Source organism: Neltuma alba, unplaced genomic scaffold (assembly GCF_004799145.2).
Source record: "Neltuma alba isolate B1F8T4 unplaced genomic scaffold, ASM479914v2 tig00011342_pilon, whole genome shotgun sequence".
Taxonomy (NCBI): Eukaryota; Viridiplantae; Streptophyta; class Magnoliopsida; order Fabales; family Fabaceae; genus Neltuma; species Neltuma alba.
The window spans coordinates 96520-119601 of NW_021636043.1; the positions used below are offsets into that span (position 1 = coordinate 96520).

The 23082-nt window shown below is 35.1% G+C and overlaps 4 protein-coding genes and 1 long non-coding RNA gene across 6 annotated transcripts in view; 3 read left to right on the forward strand and 2 right to left on the reverse strand.

The window, feature by feature from the left end:
* Positions 1-5561, reverse strand: LOC114712249 (protein NRT1/ PTR FAMILY 8.3-like). Of its 2 annotated transcripts, XM_028896727.1 has the most exons (7): positions 5314-5561; positions 5131-5204; positions 4934-5006; positions 3873-3978; positions 3582-3799; positions 2229-2785; positions 1-1159 (listed from the first exon to the last, which is right to left on the reverse strand). In XM_028896727.1, exons 2-7 carry the CDS (start codon positions 5163-5165, stop codon positions 337-339), a joined length of 1812 nt encoding a protein of 603 aa, XP_028752560.1. In that variant the 5' UTR covers positions 5166-5204; positions 5314-5561; the 3' UTR covers positions 1-336. The 2 variants fall into 2 exon arrangements, with proteins under 2 accessions (XP_028752560.1, XP_028752561.1); XM_028896728.1 differs by lacking the exon at positions 4934-5006 and having other exon boundaries at positions 5314-5559.
* LOC114712259 (uncharacterized) overlaps positions 5537-23082 on the forward strand; it is a 21411-nt gene continuing 3865 nt past the window's right edge. The window contains exons 1-2 of the long non-coding RNA XR_003737216.1: positions 5537-5614; positions 21378-21383. This is a non-coding gene — a long non-coding RNA (uncharacterized LOC114712259). The remainder of the gene's footprint in view (positions 5615-21377; positions 21384-23082) is intronic.
* LOC114712253 (glutamate decarboxylase 1-like) lies at positions 10944-13271 on the forward strand. The gene is made up of 6 exons (XM_028896733.1): positions 10944-11109; positions 11222-11426; positions 11515-11936; positions 12026-12279; positions 12365-12417; positions 12611-13271. The coding sequence occupies exons 1-6, from the start codon at positions 11018-11020 to the stop codon at positions 13112-13114; spliced, it is 1530 nt and encodes a 509-aa protein (XP_028752566.1). The 5' UTR covers positions 10944-11017; the 3' UTR covers positions 13115-13271.
* On the forward strand, positions 15163-16264 carry LOC114712258 (non-specific lipid-transfer protein 3-like). Its single transcript, XM_028896749.1, has 2 exons — positions 15163-15585; positions 16225-16264. Exons 1-2 carry the CDS (start codon positions 15234-15236, stop codon positions 16239-16241), a joined length of 369 nt encoding a protein of 122 aa, XP_028752582.1. The 5' UTR covers positions 15163-15233; the 3' UTR covers positions 16242-16264.
* LOC114712257 (probable carboxylesterase 2) lies at positions 17475-18771 on the reverse strand. Its single transcript, XM_028896748.1, has one exon. The coding sequence runs from the start codon at positions 18598-18600 to the stop codon at positions 17632-17634; it is 969 nt and encodes a 322-aa protein (XP_028752581.1). The 5' UTR covers positions 18601-18771; the 3' UTR covers positions 17475-17631.

Below are 23082 nucleotides of genomic sequence, written 5' to 3' on the forward strand. Positions count from 1 at the left end.
TGACGGCGAAACCAAGTCCATGCTACCTCAGTACATCGAAATATTACACAGGAATTTATGGAAGCACGTATACTGATGATAATTTACATGTATGTGTGGGATGCAAAGAGTATTTTCAACCAGGCAAATAATGAACATTTCCTTCTGTCACGGATAAATATATTACATGACATCAGCAGAAATAGATATATTACATAATTGCTGAGCATCTTTAATTCACAAAGACAACAGTAATAATCATGACAGAAAAAGGACAGCATGGATGGATGTACTCCTAATTTGCCAGATTTTTTTGACCCTTTCAGCGTAGATTTCTGTAACAATGCCAGAACAATCTTAAGAAGCCTCCTTCCGCTTGTACCTTGAAGCACAGACTAGGTAAACCAGAAAATTTAAGATGCTAAGCCCAGCTAAAAGCCAGAAAAAGTAATCTAGGTGACCTTCATTCAAGTTATCAGCAATCCATCCAATCTGTCCGCCTTGTGTTGTTAGGTAAGTTACAACAGTGAGAATGAAGGAGCTCAGGTAATTTCCCAACGCAGTAGTCAGTAATGACAGGGCACTGCATAAACTCCGCATTGCATCCGGAGATTGGTCATAGAAGAACTCAAGCTGCCCAATGAATGTGAATATCTCTGCTGCGCCCAACAAGAAATACTGAGGGATTTGCCAAAATATACTCATGGGCACAGCAACTTCTTTATCAACAAGGCCAAGCTCCCTTGCAAGTTGTAGGCGTTTAATCTCCACAATGGCAGCTGCTGACATGCAAAGGACTGATATAAGAAGGCCAATTCCCATTCTTTGCAACTCTGAGAAGCCCCTTTCCTTCCCTGTAAATTTCCTTGCGATTGGAACAATTATCCTGTCATAAATGGGGACCCAGAAAATGACGCTTATGACATCAAAAGTTGAGAGGGAGGCCGCAGGAATGGTGAATGAACCAATACTTGTGTCCATCATTGATCCTTGTTCCACAAACATGGTGGACATCTGAGCATAAACAGCAGAGAAAACAATCCCAGTAGCCCAAATTGGAAACATACGGATCAATATTTTCAATTCCTCCACCTGGGTCACAGTGCAGAGTCTCCATGGATTTGAATAGTCCCCTCTTTTGATCTCAATATCAGAGACTATGGCTGCTTTATCAAGGCACCTTCAATGGGGGAAAAACAAAAAATAGAAAATATTTAGTTGACTATTAAAAGAATTTCCATTTCATTTGTTAGTATAAGAAAATTAAAATTAAAAACATGTTAAAAGTTCCAAGCTATGCTTCAGCCACAATGATATCACTTTGACAGGTTATTAATTAAATAAAATGAAAAAAAAATGCTAGAAAAAGAGTAAAGTCTTAGCATAGGTTTCTGCCAACGAAAGCTTTTCTATAAGCACAAATATTTCCCACCCAAAACTATTCTAGAAGATGAAAGAAACAAGTAGTAGTAGTAGTAATCATAATCAATCATTAACCTACCCCAGGGAGAAACTATAACAATAGTTTTCTGTAATTTCCAATCCCTTCTTACAAATTTTTTGAAAAGTGATAGTTCCTCCCTTTATAATATTCACATTAACATAGAAAATAATAATACAGGCTCTTCTTCACGATCCGGAGTACAAGAATTCCTATGCAAGCAAGGGTCTAAAATTTCAATAAACAAATTCTAAATGGTCAGATCAATATGAAATTGTTACAAATTAGGCAACATAAACGAAGACCGTTTCATAAAAAATATATACAACTAACGTGCTTTCACTTCAAACACTTGACACAGCAACACACACATGACAAGCAGATTGAAATAAACTGCAAAAATATATAAACCACACTGTGCAAATAGATCTCAAAACATGGACAACTAATTCCTAAAGTATGTTTAATAAGAATTTATGATTTTATGGTTGTACCTAGCCAATAAATGTTTTCTTCCTATCTATCAAAATGCTTAACTAAGCACGTACCATAACTAAGCGGGCCAAAAAAAAGTAACTAAACGACAACTAGCTGGCCAGACCCAGAGTAGAAAACTCTTCCTATACGACTGTAGTAGGGCCCACATTTCTCATCTCATACAAAAGCAATTAACTTCACTCTTAGATTAAGAAAGTCAAAAGAAAAGTCAGCATGCATACCAAAGGACCACCTTTTCCAATATTTGTGACAATAAAATAGGGACAAAAACCATTAGGAACAAAACAGAAAAGTCACAGTAGTGAATTACGTTAGTTCATCACTATGTGCCAGTTTCCTACTTCCTTCAATTGCAGAGCTCTTATCTGGGGTCTCAAACAGGAGACTACTATCCACCGGGACATCCAGATTCCGTTTCCTGAAAGATGCTACCACAACTTGGCACATTCTCGTAATAGGGCTTCCCCCTGGCTTTTGAAACCTATAGAGGGGTGTGCCTAAAAAGAAACTTACAATAGCTAAGCCCATAAATAAAGCAGGAATGCCAAATCCAAGACCCCAGCCTTCATTGTCTTGAATCCATACAATTAAACTGCTTGATACAAGAGCGCCTATGTTGATAGAAAAGTAAAACCAGTTAAAAAAGGATCCCTTCTTTATCCTTTCCTTAGGATCAGTATCATCAAACTGATCTGCCCCAAAAGATGACACACATGGTTTAATTCCACCCGTCCCAAGTGCAATCAGATAGAGACCAAAGAAGAACACAGCATATTGTGCAGGAGTAGCTGATGGACATACAGAACCCATACATTCTACAGGCTTTAATGCTGGAACAGATGCAGAAAGAGTCAATGTGCACATTCCCTGCGGAAAACAATCACATAAACATTTGAATGGAATTAAAGAACCATTACTAGAACACAAGGAAAAAGAACAGACAGATGAAATTCTGCTATGAAAACCAATTATTCCAAATAATGAGTTTATAATTTTTTCAGAAAAGGAGGGGCTCTTGAGATTTTCATGTTTGTCATCAAAGTAGAAATACTTCACTCTAAAGGAACCATGGATATGAGAGAAATAATCTTTTACGATGTGATACTCATCAAAGTAGATATACTTCATCAAAGTAGAAACTCACCTTTGATTTGTAAAATTAAATTGTCAAAAGAATTCAAATTTTAGTTAGGGACAAAGCAATTGCTTATGTAAGATACTGCAAATCATGTATCCCCAGGAGAAACTCAAAAAGTTATCAGAATTTGGCCTAATACAAATTTGCATTTCGCTTCATCTTACATCTACTGTTGTTAAACCTCAGAAACAACAAAAGTTATGTTAAGCAGTATTTAAGGGAATAACCACACAAATGAACTCCAGAAAAACATTAGCTTCCACTAAAACTTGGACCTTAGACCTCCTGTCTAAACCATTATGTTTTCCTATCATCATCAAAACGATAATTTCCATACTGTTTCATAATAGAATCCGGCAAGAATGACATACCCATAATCATTATCTCTCACAATGAATGTAGAACACCACAAAAAAGAACCCATAACAAAAAGGCGCTGGATCCTATTTGTTGTGAACGGGAAAAGAGAGATGGCAAGTTATGCAATATTTTCTAGATGAAAAAGCTACGTAAGTATATATTTACAAGGAAATAAATCGTTGAGAAGGAAGCAATTGTCCAGTATCTCCCCCAGTAAGCATCTGCAAGGACAGCTCCAATAAGAGGAGTAAGATAGCAAGTTCCTTGCCAGGTAGTGACATTTCTTGCGGCAGAGACATTGCTTTCATGTAGTTTACTTGTAAGATAGGTGACAAGATTTGTTGAGATGCCATAGTATGCTAAACGCTCACAACACTCATTGCCTGTAATCCATATTGCATAACAACGTTATGAGCAGAATATATCATATGATATGTGAGACCACCACAATCTTACCTAAAATAAATGGACAAGCTTTCCAATTGCCAGTATTCTGCTTAAGAACAGGCCTCCCCTTAAAGTCAACAGAGCCATCTCCTGTGTATGGTCTGCTCCTTTCGTCCTTCAGATATAATGTAAACAATTATACAACGGAGCAAGAAACCATTCTCATTTTAGTGGCTCAAAAGAAAAAAAACAGCATTAACACTGGGAAACCACACATTTTGCTAGGCAATGATCTATCTTTGAGCATCCGGGGGGGGGGATCTAGGGATGGACTAAGAAATTAAATAAGATCTTGATGGTAAAGAACTGTAGTTTATATTACTACTATGACAAGCATCAGTTGTCTTAGTGATAGATATCTTTTAACTACAATCAAGTGAATTGCTCTAAGAAACAAGGGGGAAAAAAGAAAAAAAAAAAATCAGTAAATAGATAAACAAAACATTCAGAAAAATACGATATCCACTCAATTAAGAAGTTCAAATTATGGAGCATGACAAGAGATAATTTAATTGATTAAAAGAGAATACTAAGAGGAAAACACAGACAAACACATGATTATGTCACCATTGTAACGCAATAACAAGCTTTGGCAAATCCGTGGAATGATAGGGTGCTATTGCAAGTTGTTATACAATTTAATCTGCCCCGCCCCACCAAACAAAGCCATCCCCACTAAAAGTGACACACAGTGTTCTTTTATCACGGCAAGCTAAATATCTCATCATATGAAACCTGCCTCCAGACAAAACAATATAAACGTAAAGGGTTTCAAAATCAACACTCCATACAAAGTTTATAACCCATTAAAAACAGATATTTATCATACATAAGCATCCTTGCAAAATCAACGACCTTCACTCAAGGATTCCAGATCGGTCAACACCGCACCGATTAAAATGGAAATTAACACAGAAAATGCACCAAGAAATTATTTTTTTTAATATTTTGTTGATAACCAAACGTACATCCAGAACATTTTTATTCCTCCTGATATGAAGTGCTAAGTACTCTAGTGGTTAACCGAGTGAATTTGATAAGGAGGGGAGCTTCCTACTCATCCAACTTACTACATATACACCGATGGTTGACCAAGTATTATCACAGTAACGGAAGAGGACATGGTTTATCTTTAGCATTTGCCTTCACCAAAGGAAAATAAATCAAAGTCATGCGGATCCTCAAACAGTCATTCAATGCAATCAAACTGTGCAACTAAATTAAAATATCCACAGCCAAAATAAGATATCAAGATGAAGAAGGAAACCTCAAGAAGAGCCTCTTCCACGAGCGAGTTATCATCCTCAACGGAACCCATATCTTCTGCCTCTTCCTTGGGCGCTGCAAGCAGTGAAAATAGGAGGAGATGGTGAAACAGATATTTTGCCAGATTCTCAGTATATACATACATACATATATATATATATAAATAAATAGTATATGCCCCAACCTCTTCAGATGGATGACGTAGAAGAAAAGGTCGCAGTTTCTCGATTTGCGCAAAACCGATATGATACCGCAGAATCCAGAGACCAGATTCGACTCAATAATTGAGAAGGAATTACTGAAATTGAAATTTGAAGGTAATAAAAGAAAAATCGAACCCAGAAGAAGATAAAAGGAGGAGAAATTAAGCGAAAATTTGGAATATAATATTCATGAGCAACTAGTCAGCGGGTAATTGCTCAGACAGAGGGAGAGACCGACCGCTTGATCACTCGTGAATGAACGAAAGCACAATTGAAAGGAAAGTTTCAATTCGTCATATTTTCCACTTTCCGACATTCAAGCGGTGAAGTGTTGATTAAGGGAACTTGTTGCTTGTGTTAGTTGGCAAAACCCTTTTTTGCTTTTTCAGTTTTTGCTTTCAAGTTTCAACAACTTTTCAAGTGTTTTTTTTTATAAAAAAAAACATAGAATTGATATGAAAAATACCATAAAATAAAAATAAAATTTTCATGCTTTTCAAATACTATCTCTAGTGATAATTAGATTTTAAAAATTGCATTTTAGGAGGCAAAACTTCTCACATATTTACTTGATATTGGTGGACAATATTTTATCTAAAAGAAAAGCATAAAATATTATATAATAAAACCTTTTGCATGCGTCAAGTTGTATTTTAAAAATATTATCCAGCCAATAACAGATGGAGCAGCGGGTCAACTTGTTTTTTGGCATCAAATAAAGCCTTCCAATCAAACGTGAACATCAACAACCTGAAACAAAATTCGGTCATTTCATTAATCCACAAACTGTAGTTTCTTAAAAGGGAACAAAACAACTGATTAATTATAAGGCTTATCCTAATCTGTGGTTGGTGCGGAAATAACAAGTAAAATAATTTATAGCTGATCCTGATCCCATCGCATCATATCATAATAGTGCCAATATTAGCAACTGACGAAGGCAAACTAAAGTATCTTTATTTAGGCTGGTTAAAAAAAAACGGGTATCTTTATTTAGACCCACAAAAACGTGTTGTGAAGTGGGCTTGAAGTTGTTAAAATGATATGGGCTTGAGCCCAGTCTTACAGCCACCAATGTTTCATTGGACTAGGCTATGCTGGAGAGGAAGTTTTCAAAATTCACGGCCCATAATAGAGAGGACCAAATTAGCATTTGGCAAAAAGGTAGGATCCAGCCAACAAGAGTTGGTCCAATTAGTAAGAAATTGACTCTAACCCATAAGGCTGTGAGTTTAAATCCCGTTATTGATTTGAAGACCTTGTTAGTGGGCAATCTGTAAATATATCTGTAAACGTTTTCTAAGTCTCGAGGCATGTCCTGACCCTTGTGAGCTCTCAAGATCTAACTCACTTAAACTTTGTTGTAGAAAAAAAAAAAAGGTAGGATCCACTCTTGCTGGGGGCAAACTAGAATGAGACCATGCATTGTATGGGATTTTAAAAAAATGAGTCACTTTATATTATTTATGAATATAAAAACCTTGTTGGCAAGAAAGGGCAAAAAAAACAAAGAAAAGAGAATCCCAACAAAATGTCTTTAAATATCCGAATTTTAAGAGTCTTGTTTGCTCAATTTTAATAACAATTGACAACATTTAAAAAGCAAATGATAACATACTTTTGTAGTCATTCCTAGTTTGGGATTTTGAAATTTTTGAGGTATTTTTTAAAAAAATTTTCCAAAAAAAAATATAAAACGTAGATTTGTCAATTAACAAGGAAGAAGATAAAGGTGAAAATAATCTCTTTGGGGTCAAAAAGGGGAAAAAGTTCCCACAGAATAATACTACTATAACTCCAAAAGATGGTTAATTTCGGTGATTTGCCATATCTTTTTATTTGATTCTATCTTTCTTGGCTTTGTCTGGTGTTTCATTTTCTATTCATTCGATATATTTATGTTCATTTTTATTTTTTGCTCATTCTAAAAATTCAATCGTATGAAGGGTATGAGAGAATAAGAGTTTTAATAACATCTTGCTTAATTAGAACGAGTGGCAATATGGGAAAGCATTTTACTGATTATTGTTTGGCTTCAAGTAAATAAAATGGACAATTATAAATTAACCATCAACCAAACACCCCCTTTTTTTCCCCCAACAAAGGAAATGCACTAGAATATAAGAAGATACATCAGTTCGAAAACAATCAACCAAACACCCTCTTATTGAATTAATAAATAAGTAGTACGAGTAGTTAGCCTAGCATTGACTGTTGATGAGGAGTCAAAAGAGAAGTCAATAATTCTAGTCTAGAGAGAGAAAAATAAGGCCAACAATTTTTTTTTTTTTTTTATGCTGTCTTTTGAGTATTTGAGCGTTTTCCAATTTACAGAAATTGAACTTAATTTAAAAAATCGTTTTTTTTGGGGGGAGGAAAGAGGAAACGACTTGAGAAGAACAGTCCAGCAGCACAGGAATTCTTGTCCAGAGGAAAATAGTATTAAGTGAGGCACATATAAGACGCTACAATATATACTACCTCCGGCTCTAATTATAAGGTCTGATTTATAGATTATAAATGAAATCTTATAATTAGAATCAGAAGTATAATATATTTATATATATAATTCTGCTAATATTGGTAAAAAAAATTGCCATGGATTAAAAAGGCACTCAATTTGCTAGATAGAAGGAAAGCGTCAATGACTTGCGTAAATAAATTTTGAAATTTCTTAAGGACTTTTTAATTACTCGCTTTCTTCTTAATTTTCTTCGTCCCTCATTTGATTTCCATGCCACAAAGGATAACGTGCGTTTACTAATTAATTCAATCTATAATTTCCATTCAAACAATATAATTAAGCAGCAAACCCCAAACCCACACAAACCTACGTGTTCTTGACTTGATCAAATTGCATTTTCTTTTTCATTTTTTTAGCATCATATAATTATTATATACTACCTCCAGTTTTTAATATAAGATCTCATTTGACTTTTATTTTGGTCATAAATATAAGATCCCATCCATATTATCTCTCTCTTTTTTTTAAAGATAGTATTTCTAATAATGGTAGTTTTAACTAATAAATTTGATTAGTAAATATATTTTAGGAAAGACAACACCTATTTATTATATATAACTAACTTAACTTATTTTCTTAATCTACTCAATTTAATTAACTAGTTCTTATATTTAAGTCCAGAGACAGTAGTCAAAAAAGTGGAGCCTACGTACTCCGACGCTGAGCACAATCCTGATTCTAGCCATTGATAAAAGAAGATGTAATCTGGATCGTTAAGGCCGTATTGCGATCTCAGCCGTCCGAGACTTAAGTCAAACGACGTCACTGCTGTTGATTCTGTCTGAGGTCATAAACCTCTTTGAACGACCGAAATGGCACCACTTCAGTCCAAATACAACCAAAAAGTCGTCCTATCAATTCCATTTCCATATAGGCTACGCAATTGTTCAGTTCCCCAAAAAAAAAATTGAAAAATTATTCTAACAACTAAAAAAATAAACTGCATTTTTGTTAATGGCCATAAAAATTCCAACCAAAGAATATATTCTAACAACCACCCAAAAAAAAGAAAAGAATGCATTATGAATCACGATAGCAGCATGCCAAGGAAAACAGTATAAGTTCTTGATTCGACAGTAAAATTTCTTTCTTCTTTATATAAAGATGATGGGGGAAAAAACCAGAATAATAAAAAGCACTGAGAAGCTGCAAATGGCTCTCAAAAATTATAATTAGAGTATTCGTAGTTTTATATTTATGTATTTGATTGATTATCATAATATGTTGTTTAGTATAATTTACACCATTTTTTAAAAATAAAACGTATTCCCGGCCCAGACTAGTAGTAAAATATTTTTTTTTGTAAATATAGATATATAATCTGAGCTGTTTAAAAAACTAATAATAATAAAAGTGGATATTGTAAAATAACATTAAAAAAAAAGTAATTTCATTTCTCACCATTGTATGTTTCCTTCCTTCTTTCCCATACGAAATATTAGCTTGCAATAAAAGTCAAACAACAAAAAGAATACTGTTAGATAGGCTTGTCACTTTTGAAGAAAAAAATATTTTCAAAAGCTCTTTTATATAACATTAAATATAATAAACATTTTATTTTTAAAACTAATAAAAATAAACAGAAACTCTTTAAAATGCTTTAGCAGCTAGAAGATACTCCTCCGGTTCTAAATATATAACCTAATTGTTGAATTGATTTTAATCCTAAATATAATATTTATTTCTCATATTTATCAATTTTTTCTAAATTATTTCTATGGACACTCTCTCAACCATAATCAAGTAGAAGAAAGAGGGAGGATATTAAAAAAGATGATTATAGTGTTTTACAAAAAACATATCATATTTTTTATAATTAATTAACTTACCTAACTTTTTTAATCTAATCAAATTAGTTAAATAGGTCTTATATTAAAGATCGGAGGAGTATATATTAATTATTTTTGTATTATATTTAGTTTTTTCTGGTAGATTTTAAATTGCCGCAAACATGGAAATAATTAATGCATATCCATGCGTGTGTGTGTTTTAAGCCCAAAAATTGTTGACGCATTTTTCCGAATATATGCAGAACACGTGGCTATAGCTCAAAACAGCGTTCGTGGGACCTTCTAGCTGTTTTCGCTGACCAAAGAAACAATCAAATATGGGAATAAAGAATTTATGAACAACTTTAATACATTCATTATGAAGGGTAATAAGTTTTTCCGGAAAAATAGAAAAGAAAAAAAGAACGAGTTCTTTAACGATATTGCATCCTCTCTAGCTAATTTTTATTCTTCAAGGTTATTTGATACTTAGTACTTGGTCAGGACCCACTTAACTATACCCTCATCTTTTATTAAGCATCGTATAATATCCGAATTTGCGCGTATTATTTTCGTGGGAATTCGTATGAAAAGGGCATCGGAACTTATATACTACCTCCGGTCCTAAATATTACATCTGATACTAATTATAAGAGCTAGTTAACTTATTTGAGGAGATTAAGAAAATAAGTTAAGTTAGTTATTTGCAATGAATAAGTGTTATCTTTACTAAAATATCTTTACGATCGAATCAATTGTATTGGCTAGAACTATCATTATTAGATAGACTTCTTTGACAAAAAATATATAAATATGAGAGACAAAATAAATTAGGGTCTTATATTTAGAATCAAAATAAAAGTTAAACGAGGTTTTATATTAAGGACTGGAGTTAGTATAAGAGTTAGTTGACTAATTTGGAGAGATTAAGAAAATAAGTTAAGTGAGTTATTTATAATAAATAGGTGTTATCTTTCTTAAAATATTTTTGCTAATTAAGTTTATTGGTTAAAACTATTATTATTAGAAGGACTATTTAAAAAAAATAAATATAATAAATAAAATATATTAGGATATTATATTTAGGATTAAGATAAAACTTAAACGGAAGTCTAGCATCGTCTTTTTTGAACGCAGAGGGACGCGAGTTTGAATTGAGCTTGGAGCAAAGTAAAACGCGTGGAATCTTGACGAGCAAAGACGATTCTTCATTTGGCTTTATGACTACATCAGACAGATAGAGCAGCCTGTCGTACCATGATATAAAATTAATATAAATAGCCTCCAACGTTGCCTTGTTCAAACCCTCCTCCTCAACATATACCAGAAAAACACATTTCTTCCCAGTTTGTTTTCTCTGTGTTTTCCCTCTTCTCACAACACCACCACAAGATGCACTTCACCATGTCTCTCCCAAAACCACCTTCTGAAATCTCCTTTCGCTCCGCTTTTGCTCCTCGCTTTGCCAACCACTCTCTTCCCAGGTTACCTTCTTTAATTTAATCAACTAAACATATGCATGCTCTTGTATATTTCTCTATTTGAATGCTTTTCTTTTTTTTTCTCATCAAAAGTATGTGTATATTGAGGTTGCAGGTTGAGTATGCCGGAGAAGGCGATGCCGAAGGAGGCGGCGTACCGGAACATTCACGACGAGCTGAAGCTGGACGCGGATCCCAAGCTGAACTTGGCATCCTTCGTGAACACTTCCATGGAGGAAGAATGCAACAAGCTCGTCATGGAATCCATCAACAAGAACTACGTTAACATGGACGAGTACCCAATGACCACCGACCTTCACGTACGTCCTCGTCGGTCTTCCTCTTCATAAATACTGATGCTGTTATTATGTGTATGATTCATGTGGGAATTGATGAATATTGTTACAGAATCGATGCGTGAACATGCTGGCAAGATTGTTCAATGCTCCGATGGAAGAAAGTGAAAGTGAGAGCGGCGTGGGAGTGGGAACGGTTGGATCCTCGGAAGCCATAATGCTGGCGGGGCTGGCCTTCAAGAAGAGATGGCAGAACATGAGGAAGGCCCAAGGCAAGCCTTTCGACAGGCCTAACATTGTAACGGGCTCCAACGTTCAGGTGTGTTGGAAGAAATTTGCGATGTACTTCGAGGTGGAATTGAAGGAAGTGAAGATGTCGGAAGGGTGCTACGTGATGGACCCAGCAAGAGCGGTGGAGATGGTGGACGAAAACACAATCTGTGTTGCAGCAATCCTGGGTTCTACTTACAATGGCGAATTCGAAGACGTCAAGCTCCTGAACGACCTCCTCCTCGGAAAGAACAAACAAACTGGGTAAGCAGTTAACAATATGAATGGAATTCATCTGCTTGTACTGAAAAGAAATGTATAACTAAGAACGATGAATGTTATTATGTACGTAGATGGGAGACGCCGATTCATGTGGACGCGGCAAGTGGAGGTTTTATTGCTCCATTTTTGTACCCAGAGCTTGAGTGGGATTTCAGGCTGCCATTGGTGAAGAGTATAAATGTGAGTGGGCACAAGTACGGACTGGTTTATGCAGGCATTGGCTGGGTGCTTTGGAGGACCAAAGAAGACTTGCCTCAGGAGCTCATCTTCCACATCAATTACCTCGGAGCTGATCAGCCCACCTTCACCCTCAATTTCTCCAAAGGTACGTGCTGCTCCTTAATTAACTATGTGTATACTTTTTAAACTTATTGTATATATCATTAATCAAACTTCGTCAATTACTGCAGGTTCTAGCCAGATTATCGCCCAGTATTATCAGCTGATTCGCTTGGGCAAAGAGGTGAGCAAATAGTTATCAAATACTTTTCATCTTGGCCAATGCTGCTACTTGCTATATACGTACAACCTCAAGTAGTTAACTACCGCAACTGCTAATTAATCGCATTAATCCGAAGATAGAGTACTTAATTATGGATATCAAGTCATTTGCTCAAAATGATCTTATCTTATTTGTGGGTTTTTTATTTCCCTAGGGCTACCGTAATGTGATGGAGAACTGTAGAGAAAATGCGATGGTTGTAAAGGAAGGGATAGTGAACACTGGATGCTTCAACATAGTTTCCAAGGACGAGGGCGTTCCTGTGGTGGTGTTCTCGCTCAAGGACAGAAGCCGGCACGACGAGTTCAAGATCTCGGCCATGCTCCGCCGGCACGGGTGGGTCGTGCCGGCGTATCCGATGCCGCCGGGCGCTGAACACATTATAGTGCTGCGTGTAGTGATAAGGGCCGATTTCTGTCGCCAAATGGCCGAACGCCTTGTGATGGACATCACAAATGCGTTGCACGAACTTGAAATGCTTCCTCAATACAACTCCAATAAGAGTGATCAAGCTATTAATACTTCTGGCAGCATTAATATGAAGGATGATCAGAATAATAGGAATGTCGAAGGAGTGAAGTGGATTGCGTTGGATGTTCAAAGACAAATCATTGCTCAAGAAGCAATAAACAAGCGCCAAAAAATCTTGACTGCCTAACTAGTTGCTTATTTGAGAATTTTAATTTGCAAGCATAAGCTTGACTATAGATTAACTAATTAACTAACTAGCTTTTGTACTAATTGTTCGATCATTAGTTTGTTTTTTTATTGTTTTCTTCACAGTTTTTGTTGTATGTTCTGGTATAAAATTTGATATTATTTATTGTAATTATACCTCATATCCCGTACATATATCGTTTATATTAATTAAGAATAGGGTATTTGCTTGTTTAAATAATTATATGTAAATATGGGCATTGTTATACCCCAATTAACGCAGGGATTAAGCGTTATGGTTTAGTCAGATGGATTTGTATGTGTCAAAATTATCTTGTTCATTAGGTAGGGCAACGCCAGAGAGGGTTTGCTTCTCTTCCATTAGTGGGAGTTCCCCTTCCAATGTACCGCGACTAACCTTGTTTTTCTTTTGGGGCTTAGTCCCCCTTTTTGGACTTTTTTTCCCCCTGTGCGTGTGAATTTTCAGTTTAAATTTAAAAACGGTGATAAAGAATAAGCGATTATTAAAATTTAAGTGATTTATGTTTGATCGAAACATAGCTTAATCACGCGGTCTTATGCAATGTTCAGAGAGCCTTTCCCTTTCATAAATGATAAGCATAAATACCCCTTCAGTCATAGATATAAAACTCTTTTTATAATATAAATTGCACTACAAAATATAAAACCGGCGGAATATAATTATTACAAGAGCATTTTATCTAAGATATAGGATCTAGCTAATTGACGAATCCTTGACTTAAAACTTAAGTCGCTTGCATTATATATATATATATATATAAGCATAAAGCATGCGGCAAAATTGAAGACCAGAAAAAAAATAATACTGAAATCTTAATTTAACACCTATATCTGGAAGCATCGAGAATGTACAGCAAATTCAACATCATCATATATAGATGTTATGAAATTCACACACACATATATATGTGAATAAGATTTTTATTTTGGGAAAAATAGAATAAAAATGGAGAGCCATAGAAGGTACTGCAGTACTAGTGGGAGAAAAAGGAGGGGTTCTTTCTTGGTACCAATAACAAATACACGTGTAGAGGTATTAGAAGTGAAGGAGGGGGTTAGTGGATGAAATTATGAGGCATGTAAAATGGCACCAGGATTTTGCCTCCCCAACTTTCTGCATGTTCACACTCTCTTTTCAACATATACCTACCCTCTCCCTACCCCCTCTTTCCGTTCTCACCATATTAAACAATGCTCCATGCCCCGAAAGGAACACTAGAGAGATCACAAACCCATTCTCTTCTCTCACCAACACTCCAATTCCAAATTATTATTCAAATACTAACATGTTGGTATATATTAGTACCTCTGCTACTTAATAGAAGAGTTCGTTGACTAATTTGAGTATATTAAGAAAATTAGTTAAATTAAATATTCATAATAAATAAGTATTGTTTTTCTTAAAATATCTTTACTAATTAAATATATTAGTTAGAACTAATATTATTATAATGACTACCTTAAAAAAAATTAAATACATATAAGAAATCAAATGGATTGAGATCTTATATTTGGGACCAGAATAAAATAAAATTTGTATTAAAAAATATCCTTATTTAGTGGATGTAATAATTAACAGGGTTTTTCTAATTGAGACACCCTAGAAAGGTAAACATGAAAGTAATGCATAAATTTCATCAGCCAACCTACTGAAAGATGCGCGTTAATTAAAAAGGTACCTTGTAATTTTGAAGGGCTTAAGCAAAAGCTCACTAGCTAATCAGTCTAAGTCAATCAATTAAACTGAGTGGCGAAATCCAGAGATACGCTCATTTTAATAACTTTGTATTGGTTCATTATTATACAATCATGCAATTTATTTCATGAACTGGTATAGCTATTTGCTTACTGATACTACTCAGATGAGTGAGAGAGATCGCATATCAATCCAGTTTCTCAAAAAACTGAACCATCATTACATGTTGAATGCGCCCAAGCCACAACCACCCCACTACTGCTTTTTGCCCTTATATAAACCTTGCCTTATTGGTCCATACAACCCACAGTGCAACACTACTGAATCTATCTCATCACAATCATTCTCAATATATTTCAGGTTTTTGCACAAATTCTCAATTATGGCGTTGAACAACGTTAACATTCTGACCGTGACAGTGTTGATCCTCATGGTGGTGACTTCAGAGATGGTGGTGTTTGAAGCGGAGGCAGCAGGAGAGTGCGGGAGGACTCCGATAGGGTCGGCGGCGGCAAGCCTGGCACCGTGCCTGGCGGCGACTCGGAACGTGAGGGCGAGGGTGCCGCCGGCATGTTGTGCCAGAGTAGGTGCCATGATTAGGATGTCTCCGAGATGCCTCTGTGCAGTGCTGTTATCACCCATGGCACGGAGCGCCAGGATTAATCCCGCCATTGCTGTTACTGTTCCAAAGCGATGCAACATCAGGAACCGACCTGCTGGCAAGAAATGTGGAAGTAAGTTTAAGTTTCACTTACATATAGCAATATCTAGCTCTTTTCTCTCTCCAAATCATAGAAGATATTGCAGTCTAAGAGAAATAAACGCAAATTCTATATGGTGGTAATACGGGTGGCGTGGCCCGTGTCAAGTTCAACCCACGTGCATCGGGTTGGAAAGTCTTGTTTAAAAGCAGGTTAGTTTTTAGGTAACTAGCCAACAATTTTTTTTTTTTATCTTTTAATTTTTTTCTTATTCAATATTAAAAAAAATAAAGATATTTTTGTTTTTTCTTAAAATATTTTATTAGAAGTACCAAATAAATTATATAAATATTTTTTTAAAATTTTTTTGATAGAATATTATATATAATTATATAATTAAAATAATTTTTTAAAAAATTTAAAAATAAAAAATTAAATACGGGTCAGTCTGTGGGTTGGTGGACTAACCCGTGATTGATTGCGGGCCTGATAATATGGGTTAGAAAAATTTGTTTATCAGAGTTGATTACTATCATTTTTTCCGGATTGGCAAGTTGAATATTATCAGCTCTGCACAATATCACATGTTTTCAGTAGTACAATATGAGTTTTGTTTTGATAAAATTTATGATGTTATGTTATTGCCATTGATATATGTATGTGTGCGGACAGGATACACCGTTCCCTGAAATGAGAAGCAAAGGGTAACGTTTGCAGAGATATAGAGTGGTGAAGGAGGAGGAGATCAGAGAGCTCAATAAGCACTGTCGTCGTGTCACTGCTTCTGTACTGCGACAGTCGTCTCTTCGGATAACTCATAATATTCCGTGTTACGTTGTTGTTGAGTGTTTGTATTTTGTGTGTTTGTGTCTTGCCTGTCTTATGATAATTTAAATGGATACTGTTCCTTTCCACTTAATCACCTTTGTTATGATGGGCTATGACCTCATATACAGTTAGGTGGGCCCAGTCTATTCCAGAATATTTACTGAATAATATTACACTTTATAAATTGTTTGGTCTTCTTCACTCTTCAACAAATTTCATAGCTTATTATATATTTTTAGACGTTCTGCGTAAAAAGTTAACACTATTATATTGCACCAGAAATTAATTGAGAAGATATAGTTAATAATGGAAAAACAGTCCAATTTCAGTTGTAACAAAAAGCATTAATCCCTCCTTCGCCCAAAAAAAAAACATTAATCCGGAACAAAGTTTACATTTTTGGGGGATCAAATTCACTATTTTTGCTTTGAATCAAAACATTCACAAATTAACTTCAGGAAAAACTAATTTTGAATTCGGTCCTTGTGTACACTGTACCGGTTCCTCTTGATCTCATCTCACGCTTCACTATTGACCTCTTAACACTATTACTGTTAACTGAGGTGTGGCAGACGTTTTTGCTGGCGGTTGATTATGCACGCACATGGGCATGGCTGTGACATGTCTCCCTTTTTGTCCATATATAGTTTCTTTTTTTTAAAAAAAATATCTTGGCAGCTCCTTCTCGGTGACAGAGTTCTTGTCCTCGACCGAAACAGAGGCTCTTTGGTCCGGTACCCACTGGAATCCGCCGGTGGCATCTTCGAGCTCACTACTCTGTCCTCCATTAAAGCTTCATTATTCCCCACTGCGCCTTATGATTATCGTGAAGAAGATGAAGAAGAAGAAGAGATCAAAGAGAAAGTCGTCTTTATGCTTTGACCTCCTTAACAGTCCTCAAAGGGGGGTGGGGGGGGGGAGAAAAAGATTGACACGTAAAATGTAGCAACGGAAACCGTCAACACGTAATATCCATGGAATAATAACAAGCATTTAATTCAAACAAATCAATTTTTTTTTAAAAAACTTTATTCATTTGTAGTCCTCATATTTTTGAGTAATATTAATTTCCTTCTCTTTTTCACTAAGTCTTGTCTCATGAGTTATGACCTCCATTAGACTTCCTTGTTTTGAATCCACATGATGCATACATATATATAACCGCGATCAAAACAACTCAATATTGCTTACTTCATACATGCTCAAACCAATTCCTGGTAATTATGAACTAATTGAAACTTAATTCCATGCTTAATCCTGTTTGATGAAGGAAACAATACGACGCAGCATGGTAAGAGCATTCTCGCAGCTTGGCCTGTACATGTGAAACACATGGCCTTCCTCCTTCGTCTCCATCACCTCCACATCTCCAGAAAACCCATTTCTCTGCAACACTTCTCTGTAGTTCCATCCTCTGTCCTTCAACAGATCCTTCTCTGCAACACAAACAAGCACCCTCTTACAATCTAGCTTCCCCGTGTTAGGATCCTTATCCGGGTTAATCAACGGATCATCCGATCCCGACGTGTTCGGACATGCAAATCGCCACAGATTATCCGCCTTCGCCGCGGATTCAGCATCGTTTAGCTCGCATCCAATTCGTTCTGCGCCCCAGAAATAAGGGTGCACCAGAGCAATGCCTTCAAGCTTTACGCCCGGCGGTTTCTCTAACCCGATCCGAATCGCCATGTGGTGTGAGAGGTTAGCACCCGCACTGTCCCCAGCAAAGAACACTTTCCCCAAATCCGCGTGACGATTCAGCCACTCGTCGGGGCCTTTACCGGAGGAATGGGAAGCGACCCATTTCAGAGCAGTCCACGAATCCTCATGGGCGGTCGGAACGGGGTGCTCAGGCGCCCTCCGGTAATGGACAGAGACGCCGATGACGTTGGCCTGAGAAGTAATAGCGTTGAGGTAGCTGTGGTAATTTGGGGAGAATGGGGTTTCGATGCAGAAGGCACCGCCATGGAAGTAAACAAGAAGAGGGAGTCTCTGATCTGGGTTTGTAAGTTTGGGAAGGAAAATCCTGGCGGATACGCCGTCGTCTTTAGAAATCACGACGTCTTTGGATTCGACACCGGTGATGAGATCGACGCCAGGAGGAGCAACCTCTTCGCCGGCAAGTCTCTCAATACGGCCGTCTTTGTAGACTTTCATGATGGGGGAGAGGTCGTAGGCGAGTTGGTCGTCGGAGTGGGCAGAGGTAGCAGAAGAATCCATGGTGGAAAGCGAAGAAGAAGTAGAATGTGAAGTAGCGTTTGATAGTTTCAGAGAGGGAAGACGAGGAGGAGGAAGGTGGTGGGTGGGACGAGGAAGAGATAAAGGAAATGAGTGGCTGCGAAAACCATTGGAGATTAGATAGTTTGGGTGAGTGTGGACAACATTGAAAGCTGTCTTCATCTTCCCTCCTTAGTTGACTGACCGCACAGTCTAAGAAAGGCACGCGAACAAAAAGCATATATTGGAACAAGTATTTATAAAGAAAAATTATAGAAATAATGGTAAATATTAACAAGCTGGTATTTTTACATTTTACGATATGTTTATCCTATAGAGCTTAAAATTATTATATATCTCTTCAACTCAAGTAAAAATCTAATGTTTACCAAAATGAAAAGAATTAAGTTGAAATATAATAGAGTTGGTCGTCATATACTTATTTAATAAGATATGATATATATTGAGAATATTATGAGAAAAATGATTTTTATAATTAATAAATAGGAATATGGTTGAAAAGACCATAACGTCCTCGTGATTATATATTTTCAAAATAAATACTCCCTCAAGTTTTAAATATAAGACTCATTTTGTGGTGTAATTTATAATTATCGGAAGAGTATTTCAGAACCACGGGATCAATTAAAAAAAACTTGTGAAAAAGGTACCCAGCCAAAAAATAAAACAAGGAAATGAGGAGAAAGTGACGTGTTGGTGAGGATTTGTTTAACCACTGACAATCACATAGTTCCTTCTAATTAACGTAAAACCAAATACACGTTTGAGAAATGTGTGAGCTTAATTAAGTCGCACGTGGTTGTCAATTAAAATCCTGTTGACATGCATTCACGGGCGTTTGTCAAATACAAGTGGGCGAGCAGCTGCAATCGTTATATGACTATTACGATCTACAACTCCCTACCCTTTGTCATATTCTTCCCCCATCTTGTGGATCATATTCCTATTTCATTTTGTTTTTTTTTAAATAAAAATATTGTTGTTTTTTTTTCAATCTTATTTATTTATGTTTTCATTTCCTTAAGAATCATTTTACGTACCAAAACAGATGATCTTGGATTATTAGGTTTGTTGCCTGCGATTACTTGATATGTTTTTATCTAGATATATGTATCATTTTATTAGAGATAAATTTAATTGAGACACTATCAGACACTAAATATGAGCACTTCTTTTTCGTAAAAATTTAAATCTTGATTCGTCATATTATAAAAGATTAACCCCCTCAGTTCGACTAATTTTTATTGGTTCATTAGTCCACATGTTTTATTTTACTAAAAAAGTTAAAATTAAAATGTCAAAAGCCGAAGGCCCATGTTAAAATTCTGCATCGTAAGAAAAATTTAAACTTGGAGCAAGAAAAAAGATTGGAAATGATACTTCTTCCTATTTTTGGCATGAGAATTAGTCAGAGATGAATGTTCTGCTAATCCATTTTGTGCTAGGTTATAAAGAATTTATTGATAAATAGGAGAAGATAGCATATTATGGGTGTGTTTAGATTAGCGATGGGAAAAGTTACTTTTTTCCAATCTGATTTTTGTCAAAGTTAGATTAGGTAAAAGTTAGGTAGTATGTTTAAATTGACTTTTATAAAAAAAAATCAGTTTGAGAAATTGAAACTTATTTAGATAATTAATAAAAAAATAAGTTTAGATGTAAAATAACTGAAAATGATATGAAGTTTATTAAGTAATATATATCTAATATTATATGTATATAATGTGACAATTGCAAAAGAAATATTGAAAATAAAATTATAAAAACTAAAAAAAAATAATTTGTTCGGAAGAAATTGAAAAATACTAAAATACTCCATATAGTTCAAAATATAAAATAAACTTTGTTGGAGGGTTTTGGTTTTTTATAAAATAACATTCATTTTTATCTCAGCATTTAATAATTTTTTTTTCAATTTTACTCCCTATATATTCTCTTTTCTTTTTTATTTATTCATTGTTTCTCTTACTTATTTTCTTCATTAATAAAGGCATACTTAAAAAAAATACATACTTTACAAATTTATTATTTTAAATTGATTTTAACTAATTTCTTGATAAACATAAATGGATAAAATTTATTTGATTTTTTAAAACTGAAGTACTTAATTAAATATATTTAATGGATAAAAAAACATATAAATCAAAATATGTACATGGAGTATTAATCAAATTGAATGGTGACGCAGCACAACAGCATCTTTGTTGTTGTCTTCCCCCCCCGGGGGAAACCACAGGTACAGACAAATGCGCATGCAGAAAGAGGGCAAATAGGTAGGTAAAAATTTAAAACATAATTAATGCTCCTAGTGGTTTCTCTCACTGCACCATACCACCATGCCATGAAAGCAAAAAAATGGAGTTTCACTTTAAAAGTTCATTTAGCCTCAAAAGTCATATTTCAAAAACATGAATCCAAACAGTATTTTAATCCAAAAAGTTACTTTTGCCTGTGAAGAAGCTCGTTTGGACTACCAATTATGATCCTAAACACATCCTATCTTGACAAACAGGGATGTTATGATATTGTGAAATTAGCTCTTTGGTTCTCTTAGGGTTCGTTTGGATTAGCGATTGGAAAAGCAGCTTATAGAAAAAGTAACTTATAAAAAAGTGAAGTTGGTAAAAGTTAAATTGGATAAGCTGAATTGTGTTTGGATTAGAGTTCAGACAAGCTAGTTTACAAAAATGAGATTGGAAAAAGCTTGTTTGGATTATAGTTGAGTAAAAGTAATTTTGACTGAAAAATTACCAAAATAGGCATGAGTTTTAATAAATAATGAAACATGATTAAAAAAATAATTTCACATAATACAATGAAATTAAAATAATTTAATATGAAGAAGTCATAAAAAATATTTTAAATATAAAGTGAAACATGAAAAAAAAAAAGTATATTTTTAGGAGCATATTTAAAAATAAAAATATATTTCTAACTTATTCATTACTTTCAACTAATTTTAATTGATTTTTTATTATTTACAAATTAGTTATTTGAGGCTTATAATAAGAACCAAAAGAAGTAATAAATTTCTTAACTTTTTCTCTCTTCATATTTCAAAAGCCATAAGCCATAAGCTGTTAATTTTAGCTTATAGCTTATTGTAGCTTTTCAGACAAAAGCCCAATTGCAAAAAAGTTGATCCAAACAGACTCTACTTTTGTCAATCGAGCTTATAGAGCTTATACTTATAAGCTCCAAATAAGTGTTGCCAAACAGGCACTTAATCTGTGATTGATCGCATTACTAGTATGCACCCACCACGAGAGAGAGATGAAAGGAAAAACACCTTTCGGCAGCCTTCCTTGGATGGTTATTTTTCTATTAAATCTGCTTACCATTTTTGGATTGTAGGTACAGAAAGACTGATGGATAAGTTTTGCAGTAATCTATGGAGATGGCAGGTCTTGGAGAAGATTAAGACCTTCATGTGGTTGTTCTCCCATGGGCAAGTACACTTCGGAGCTCGAAATGAGATAGTGTATAACATATTCCAATGCTTGTCCATTTGGATGTACATAGGTGGAAGGCTCAATGCATATGATTAGGGATTATGCAAATGCAAAAAAATCAATAGAAATCTGTTATTTGTCCAAAGATGTAGCCAAATTTTACAATGCTTCAAGGAATGGAGAGGTGAAATGGAATTTGAAGAATGATGTAGGAAAACAATACACCAAAAAAGTTCAATGGGCAAGATTCTTTAGATACATTTGTTGGGATATGTGGATAGATTAATGCAACAAGCTTTTCAACTCAACTATTACAGGAAGGATGACAAATGCTCACAACAATGGGATCAAGATTTATTAGGACAATGTAAATTTTATACACAGAGATCTAGGATGGCAGAACATCCAAGAAGAGTACAAGATAATTAATTATATACTTCTAAAAGTTGATAGATCGATGCTCAAAGATGATAAAAGTGGATGTGATGGTATAATCAGAAATGTTACAAATAGGTGGATCTGTGGCTTTAGTTACAAGCTAATAGCCATTCCTTCGATGATTGCTGAAGTACAAGATATCTTAAATGGTTTCAACTTTTGTTAGACTAAGGGATATAGGAACATTGGTGTTTACAGTGATTGTATTGAGGTTTTTACTATTATTTTAAGGGGTTGTGATAATAATCACCTCTTTGGGGATATTATTGATGATATTAGACTTTTGTTACAAAGAGATTGGCAGGTGAATTTGTATCACGTGAATAGGGAGGAAAATGGGATGGTTGATAGGATAGCAAGATTAGCCCACAAACTAGAAAATATTTGGTGTCCTTGATCAACCACCTCCTTTTAACTAAGAGGTTGAGATTAATGAAGTAAGATCCGCTTTGTTCTCTTGTGTCTTGTTGTAAGTGTTGAAATGAAATCGATATCTACCAGGTTTAGCCAGATCTGTATGATACATTGGTCTACATGGTCCCACAATGAGTAAATTCATGACCCATTCCCAGGC